Source organism: Ruditapes philippinarum, unplaced genomic scaffold (assembly GCF_026571515.1).
Source record: "Ruditapes philippinarum isolate M1 unplaced genomic scaffold, ASM2657151v2 ctg2000_1_1_1_1, whole genome shotgun sequence".
NCBI classification, from domain to species: Eukaryota; Metazoa; Mollusca; class Bivalvia; order Venerida; family Veneridae; genus Ruditapes; species Ruditapes philippinarum.
Window position 1 is genome coordinate 162,567 of NW_026852458.1, and position 9,328 is coordinate 171,894.

Sequence of the window (9,328 nt, forward strand, 5' to 3'; positions counted from 1 at the left end):
AAAGGGAATTTTCAGCCAAAATATGTTGTGGTGCAATTATTGTGGATATGTTACAGAGTTTGGAATCCAATACTGACATGCTGGATTTGTTTTTTGTCATTGTCTGTCAATTTATTATGACGTAATCTATTCAACAATTCAGCAAATTCACTATCATCCTTTTGTCGCATAATCTCAGTCAACTCAAACATAGTGAAATGATCTTGCACATTTGTATGTTATGAATATAAAATTTAGAAAATAGATATCAATTCTGTTTAAGAAATAATATATCCAAATTTGGCCAAACAGTGATATTATCGCTCAATAACATCAATGTTTTGGAGTTCGGATGCGACAAATTATATCACGAGGGCGTAGCCCGAGTGTTATAATGATGCGCATCCGAACGACAAACAGTGATGTTATCAAGCAATAAAAATCACCAATTTGGATATATTATTTTCGATTCTAACACGGCATCAACAAATAAATTGCTGCTGTACCTGATATTAAGCAAAATTGCGCCTGATTTGTTTCCGTACTTATTTTCAGTCGTGTTAGAATGTAAAATAATACATGGTTTGAGTTCAAATGCGTAGTAATATAAATCACGAAGGCCGATAGGCCTTCGTGATTAATTACAAAGCATTTGAACGAAAAACTTGCATTATTATACAATATCTATTTCCATGCAAAAATATAATTATTATTATACCTTATAGGTAATTTAAATGTTGCTGTTTTTTCTGTACGTGTAAATTTTAAAGTAAAATATTGGCAAGTTCTTTTTGCACCCATCACTTGTAAAATAATCCACATTAAAAACTTAAGGATGTTTAGTCGGTTAGTACTTACAATATATTATATAGATATAAATCGGATAAAAAGCGTAAACATAGCAGTGACAATACGGGTGGGGAACAGGTAAAAAATCCTAGACATGGCCGGTCGCCCCCGGATAAAATAGACTGTAATACTAGTTTGGCAGAAACTTTACATAACGCTAATAGCGTGTTGTTATTATTCCTTAATCAGTGACCCGCCCCCTAATTCAACACCTCCGTTGACATCAGTGCCCCCGCTCCCTATTCCGGCGGATATTTCTACCAGCACTGACACACATACGGATGCTATCATTGAATATTTGCGAAGAATAGAGCTGAAGCTAAATCATGTTGACCAGCGTCTCAATACCTTGGACATACTTGAGCAAAAGGTGAGCAGTTTTGAGATCGACCTTAAAAAATTATGGACTTTTGTACATGATAGTAACCTAAAAATGGATGACAAGGTATCTAAAATTGACTCGAGGGTAGATAGCCTTGAATTTGCTCTTGGTCAGGCACAGAGCGAATTGGATCAAATGCATCAAACTGAAGCTCAGGTCAAGGACGATTTACTGTATGTCAAGTCACAAAGCATGCGTAACAATTTAATTTTTGGTAATATTCCTGAACCTAAACAAGAAACGTGGGAAAATAGAGAGCAGACTTTACGCCGATTCTTTGTTGACCATTTGAACATCGCTCAGCAGTTAGCGGACAATTTACAGTTCGAACGTGTCCATCGCATGGGAGATTATAATCAACGTAGCGGTAGTCCACGCAAAATAGTTGCCAAATTTGCCTTCTACAAAGATAGAGAAATGGTGCGTCGCCTCAGAAGAACCAAGCTTAATGACACTCAGTTTTATCTTCACGAGCAATTTCCACCGGAAATTGTAGCACGGAGAAAATCACTCTTACCGAAACTTAAAAATGCCAAAAAACAAGCTCGTCAAGCTTGGTTAGCCTACGACACGCTTTTTATTGACGGGGTACCAGTAAGCGATAAAGAGTCCGACAGAAGCCAGATGCAGAACGGGAACCGGAAGTAGGGACTCGATGAGGCTGGACTGTCCATATTATCATGGAATGTAAATGGACTTAGTAGATCTAAATTAGAGGACAATGATTTTATAAAGAAACTGTGTAATAACGATATTATATTTTTGTTTGAGACTTGGGGTAACAAAAATTCTAATTTTGATATAGATGGGTATACAACTTTTAATTTCTATCGTAAATTTCAGAACCGACGTGCAAAGCGATCTAGTGGTGGGGTATTAGTATACATTAAAAATGAAATAAATAAAGGGGTAACCGTTGTACAGAATCATTTTGACACTATCATTCGGTTGAAACTTGATAAAATATTTTTTAATCTTACAGATGACATATATTTAGCTGGTGTATATATATGGGTGGAAGGTTCCCCTGCTTATAACTTTATCAATGGTGATTTATTTGATATTGTTCAAAATGGTATTTTACTTTATGAAAATCGTGGTATTACATTGTAAACTGGCGATTGGAATGCACGTACAGGTAATGGAGACCGCAAGGATTATATTGTTTGTGATCGTACCGTTAGTTTTACAGACTATGAAGATTATTACCCCGACATGCCTAAAGAACGTGTGTCCATGGACTGTCTACATAATAACTCGGGTATTAAATTATTACATGTATGCAAGGCTAGTTCTTTACGTATTGCAAATGGTAGGCTTGGTCGTGACTATAATAATGGAAACTATACTTATATATGTTCATCGGGATCTGGTGTCATTGACTATCTATTGTTGAAAGAGCAATATTTCAGTTTAGTTAGCGATTTCTCTGTACAGAGTTTTAATGAATGGTCTGATCATGCTTCTATATTATTTTCCATTAAATGCCACGTATTGCACGAGAATAATGATATTTATTATGAAAGCATTAGTTTACGATGGAATGACGAGTTACGGAACGAATTCCGTAGAGGTCTTATATCACAACTACCACGTTTAAATACTATTACCGAAAAAGTTGATTTTAACGATAGATTACAGTTAAATTCATGTATAGAATCCTTTGTAAATGTTGTGAGAAGCGTGGCAGATCCATTATTTTGTAAACGTAGAATAACATATATTACACCACGTGCCGATGGTAAACTATGTAAAAAGGCGGAATGGTTTGATGAAGATTGCAATCGTTCAAAAGAGGTATATTTAAATTCTGTATATAAATATAATATGTGTAAAAATGATGTAAATAGAATAGAATTTTGTAAAAATTAACTAATTTATAAAAATGTTGTTAAAAAAAGAAACGTAGTTATGAGTTAAAAAAATAAAGAGAAATTGAACGACTTTGTCACTGTAAACCTAAGGATTTTTGGATATTGTTTACTAAAAAGGCGATACATAAGAATAGTGTTTCCATAGAAGCTTTTTATGAGCATTTTTCTACCCTAAGTAATGATTTGCCAAATGTTTTGCATGCCGAAAGTGAATTATTTTGTGAAAATTTAGATTTTTTTAGTAATGATGTACTGTACGAGGAGCTAGATGAACCTATAACAGTTGATCAGATAAATTGTGTTATTCGTCATTTAAAGAAAAATAAGGCTTTTGCAGGTGACCAGTTATTGAATGAGTATTTTATAAATTCATCCGATATTTTATCATCGCATTTAGTTGATATTTTTAATGGTATTCTGAACTCTGGCTTTTTTCCAGATTCATGGATGGAAAGTTTTATTGTACCTCTGTTTAAGAAAAATGACCCTGCACTTGCTAGTAATTATAGAGGAATCAGTCTCGTTAGTTGTTTTTCAAAGATATTTACAGGTGTTCTGGATAACAGATTGACAAAATGGTCTGAAGAAAACGATAAAATTAGTGATGCACAATTTGGTTTCAGGAAGGGTCGCTCCACAGTTGATGCTATTTTTGTTTTAAATGCTGTTGTTAATAAAATTTTAAATGAAAATGGACGTTTAGCATGCGCCTTTATAGATTTTCAAAAGGCTTTTGATAGTGTTATCGTAATGGTTTATGGTTTAAACTATATAATATTGGTGTACGTGGAAAAACTTTAAGAATCATCCATGATATGTACTCTAAAGTAAAAGCACGAATAAGGGGCTGTAAATCATATTCAGATTTCCTGGAATGTTCAATTGGTCTTAAACAAGGGGAGGTAATGTCCCCGATATTGTTTTCTATGTTTTTAGAAGATTTAGAAATGTATTTATTAAATGATATTAATTCTGGTTTAACATTATACAAATATGGACTTTTTAGCTGTTGAATATGATGTGATATGTACTGAAAAAATTAATATTAACCGAGGCGATAGCCGAGGTCAATATTAATTTTTCAGTACATATCACATCATATTCAACAGCTAAAAAGTACATATATGTTTTATTATATAATTTATAAATAGCTTTTATATGGCTTATCACATACGACAGAAATCATTATTTTTCAGCTTGTCTACTGTTTCTATAATTTGGCCCTTTCCATTGGCATGCTAATCCCTATTGTTCTTAAAAATGAAAAATGGTAACTAAAATAGACTTATTTGACTCTTATGTACACCCTACTCAACGTTTTTTTCAGAATAATAACAACAAACTTGGCGTGACGTCACGTCAAAGTCTCGCGTCTTTTAGGGGTTTCCAGAAAATCTATTTTTAGAAGAAAAACCGGTGAATATACTCTGAAAATCTATTTTTAGGAAAAAAAACAGTGAATATACTCTGATATTGACCTGTTATTTTTTACAAAAAGTTGCTTGTTAGCCAATCAGGGAAAGGCATTTCAAAGCTATTTATAGATTATATAATAATAGATGATATTACATTTATTCTCATGTTATTTGCTGATGATATTGTTATTTTAAGTAAATCCCCTGAAGACTTACAAAATAGTTTAAATACATTACATAATTACTGTACTTTATGGGGCCTTAAAGTAAATGAAGGTAAAAGTAAGATTATGGTTTTTAGTAAGAGGGGTCCGATTAGAAATAATGAGTATTGGACATATAATAATATTCCCTTAGAAATAGTCGACAATTTTAATTATTTAGGTACTGTTTTCAACTATACAGGTAGTTTTACTTTAAATCAAGAGTATTTAGTAGGGAAAGCCCTAAAGGCGTTAAATGTTTTATTGTTCAATTTAAAACAGACACCAGTTAAATTTAGTACTTCTTTGCAATTATTTGATGCTTTTGTTGTATCTATTTTAAATTATGCCTGTGAAATATGGGGATTTAGTAAAAGTAAGGAAATCGAACGAGTACATCTAAAATTTTGTAAGTCCATGTTGTGTGTTAAGCAGTCAACTAGCAGCATGGCTATTTATGGTGAGCTGAAAAGGTACCCTTTATATGTAAACAGATATGTACGTATTATCAAATTTTGGTCAAATATTGTTAACAGTAATAATGTTATAGTTAGATACTTATATACATCAATGTTAAATGATATTAATAGAGGAAAAATAACTGGTTGTCTAATGTGAAATCATTGTTAGATAATGCAGGTTTGTCATATATATGGTATAATCCAAGTATTTATAACCTTAAAAATGTACATTTATTATTTAAGCAAACTCTTATTGATCAATTTATCCAGTCATGGTATCATAATGTAACAACTAGCCCGAGCCTAGGCACATATAGACTTTTTAAGACGTCATTTGATTACTCACTGTATCTTGATAAAATTCCTAAGAAATTTAGGATTGCTTTTGCAAAATTAAGATTGTCTTCACACCAACTTAGAATAGAAACTGGACGGTATGGTAATTGTAGAACTGAACGTAGTGAGAGATATTGTCTTATTTGTAATTCACGTGACATAGAAGACGAATTTCATTTTGTTAGCTCGACTATTCGAAGAATATGAGAGCTATTGTAGTCGCCCCGGCGTCGGCGTCGGCGTCAGCGTCCGCGTCGGCGTCTGCGTTGGTTAAAGTTTTTTGTAAAGTCAAATATCTCAATTATTACTTGAGATATTCAATTGAAACTTACAATACTTATTCATAGTAACAAGGTACATCAGATTGACAAGTTGGATAACTCTGCCTACAATATTGACAGAATTATGCCCCTTTTTAACTTAGAAATTTTGGTTTAAGTTTTTTGTAAAGTCAAATATCTCAATTATTGCTTGAGATATTCAATTGAAACTTACAAATACTTATTTATAGTAACAAGGTACATCAGATTGACAAGTTGGATAACTCTGCCTACAATATTGACAGAATTATGCCCCTTTGAAACTTAGAAATTTTGGTTAAAGGTTTTTGTAAAGTCAAATATCTCAATTATTGCTTGAGATATTCAATTGAAATTTAAACCACTTTTTTATAGTAACAATGTACATTAGTTTGCAAAATTGCATAACTCTGCCTGCAATATTTGCAGAATTATTTGCCCCTTTGAAACTTAGAAATTTTGGTTAAAGGTTAAAGGTCTTCAAAGATATTTACTTGAAACTTTACACTTAGGGTCATAACTGGAGGGTCATAATTGTATGTCACTGACCAAGTTCCATAACTCTATCTTGCATTAAGGCTGATTCATATCCCCTTTTCTACTTAGTCTCTTGGTTAATGTTTACATGCAAGTTTTATATATCTCAATAACTATTAAAGATATTTATTTAAAACTTCACATATGCATTTAGGGTCATAATTGTATGTCACTGACAAAGATCCATAATTCTATCTTGCATTTAGGCTGATTTTTCTCCCCTTTTTCAACTTAAAAATTCATTGTAAAGTTTTGCTTGTAAGCTGTTATCTCAATAACTACTGAAGGGTTTGTGCCTTTTTTGGAACAATTTTATGCATTCATAAAGCATAAAGCAGTGATTTACTTGATAAAACATCTAAATAACAAGCTTTGTACCTTTTCTGTCAATTTTATGTATTCAAAGGTAATTAGTATTATTATACTCAATAAAACACCCTTGTGACATTACCTATATCATGAATTTATAAAAAAAAATAGCCCTTTTGTGAACTTAAAAAATTTAACATTATCAAGGCTCTTTTACTATCAAGCACTTAGAATAGTCGAGCGTGCTGTCCTACTGACAGCTCTTGTTTGTATTTGTAGTGCTTATAATGATATACGTAAACAGTACTTAAAGAAATATTATTATAATAGACCTAGTGTCCATAAATTCGTTGAACTAATGCAGAATACCAACAGCAACATGCAACTTAAATTATGTAAATATATATATGAAGCGTTTGAAATACGTCAAGGTATTGTTAATATGATATCTGAATAAGCTTATTACTGTATATACCAAAAATATACTAATTGTCCGTGTTATAATTCAATAATTTCATGAAACATTTGACTGATTTTGACTATTATTTAGCTGTAAGTCATTAAATATACAAAATCTCCATTAGTTCAACCTCCTTGTTTTCTCGCTTCCATTTTCTTTCTTGTTTTGATTATTTGTATCATATTTTTCGCTAAAAATATAATTGTCTATAAGTTTGTGTCATGTTGACAAGTTATATTGTATCATTGTATATATGTATTGTGTAGCAAGAAACGTCATGTTTACGTTACCAAATAAAATATTTTGAATCTTGAATCTATATGCAATAATGTTCTTACTTACTCCATAGTGTGTTGCAAATGTGCAAGTAGTCAGGCAGTTATATTATTTACATATATGTTTATAATAATGTTATAACATGTAAATTATTATTTGAAATTCAATTGTGATTTTTTGCCTTAAATTATGAATGGGTCTGGTACTGTGGCAATTGTGAAAAAAAAATATCCAAATTACGAATTGTTTTCTTAACAAGAGCTGTCGGTAGGACAGCAACGCTCGACTATTCTTAGTGCTTGATAGTAAAAAAAATGCTTGATAGAGTTACCTCCTCCTGTTTACAGGTTGGGGTCATGATGGTGAACAAGTGTGCAAAGTTTCAGAGCCATATGTCAATGGACTTTGAAAATATTTGAACTATTACAAAAACTTTAACGTAAATTCTAAGTCGAAAAAGGGGCATAATACTGTCAAAATGCTTGATAGAGTTACCTCCTCCTGTTTACAGGTTGGGGTCATGATGGTGAACAAGTGTGCAAAGTTTCAAAGCCATATGTCAATGGACTTTGAAAATATTTGAACTATTACAAAAACTTTAACGTAAATTCTAAGTCGAAAAAGGGGCATAATTCTGTCAAAATGCTTGATAGAGTTACCTCCTCCTGTTAACAGGTTGGGGGTCATGATGGTGAACAAGTGTGCAAAGTTTCAAAGCCATATGTCAATGGACTTTGAAAATATTTGAACTATTACAAAAACTTTAACGTAAATTCTAAGTCGAAAAAGGGGCATAATTCTGTCAAAATGCTTGATAAGAGTTACCTCCACCTGTTTCCAGGTTGGGGTCATGATGGTGAACAAGTGTGCAAAGTTTCAAAGCCATATGTCAATGGACTTTGAAAATATTTGAACTATTACAAAACTTTAACGTAAATTCTAAGTCGAAAAAGGGGCATCATACTGTCAAAATGCTTGATAGAGTTACCTCCTCCTGTTTACAGGTTGGGGTCATGATGGTGAACAAGTGTGCAAAGTTTCAAAGCCATATGTCAATGGACTTTGAAAATATTTGAACTATTACAAAAACTTTAACGTAAATTCTAAGTCGAAAAAGGGGCATAATTCTGTCAAAATGCTTGATAGAGTTACCTCCACCTGTTTCCAGGTTGGGGTCATGATGGTGAACAAGTGTGCAAAGTTTCAAAGCCATATGTCAATGGACTTTGAAAATATTTGAACTATTACAAAAACTTTAACGTAAATTCTAAGTCGAAAAAGGGGCATAATTCTGTCAAAATGCTTGATAGAGTTACCTCCTCCTGTCTACAGGTTGGGGTCATGATGGTGAACAAGTGTGCAAAGTTTCAAAGCCATATGTCTATGGACTTTGAAAATATTTGAACTATTACAAAAACTTTAACATAAGTGGTTACGCCGACGCCGACGCCGACGCTCGGGTGACTGCAATAGCTCTACTTATTCTTATCGAATAGTCGAGCTAAAAATGAAAATTTACCCAAATGACCCTTTTTCAGTTTTTCACAAAGAATTTACCACTTTTAGAGGGCATTTTTTCGTCTCATACACTCATAGGAACTAGAGAATTGGATTGCGAGGCATTTTGTCGATCATATAACTGTTTTTCAAAATGTTTCTGCTACATCTACATGTGTATCTTTTAGTATTATCAAAGTTTATTTCATGCTTCCCAGTGTTTGATTTTAACATATTAGATGATTATATTCTGATAAACCACTAGTGAAATTTATAAACTATAATTTTCACTGTAGACGGACTATATCTGAATGCGGATGAAAAGAAAATCAAACTAAATGGAATAACAGGCAGAAAAAAATGCCGTCATACGTAAATTTTGCTTCTTTAGGAAAAGAAAGTCGATGTCACCATAAATCATGTTAAAAATATAACAAAGTTAGAGAACTTT

General features: G+C 32.4%; 1 protein-coding gene across 1 annotated transcript; it reads left to right on the forward strand.

Annotated features, from left to right (window-relative positions):
- Positions 1-1,261: 1,261 nt before the first annotated feature.
- On the forward strand, positions 1,262-1,858 carry LOC132712992 (uncharacterized). The gene has a single exon (XM_060695433.1). It carries the CDS (start codon positions 1,262-1,264, stop codon positions 1,856-1,858), a length of 597 nt encoding a protein of 198 aa, XP_060551416.1.
- Positions 1,859-9,328: the final 7,470 nt, after the last annotated feature.

What these genes read in the sequence shown, in the direction of transcription:
- LOC132712992 (XM_060695433.1), top strand. Translation starts at nt 1,262, where the DNA reads ATGGATGACAAGGTATCTAAAATTGACTCGAGGGTAGATAGCCTTGAA.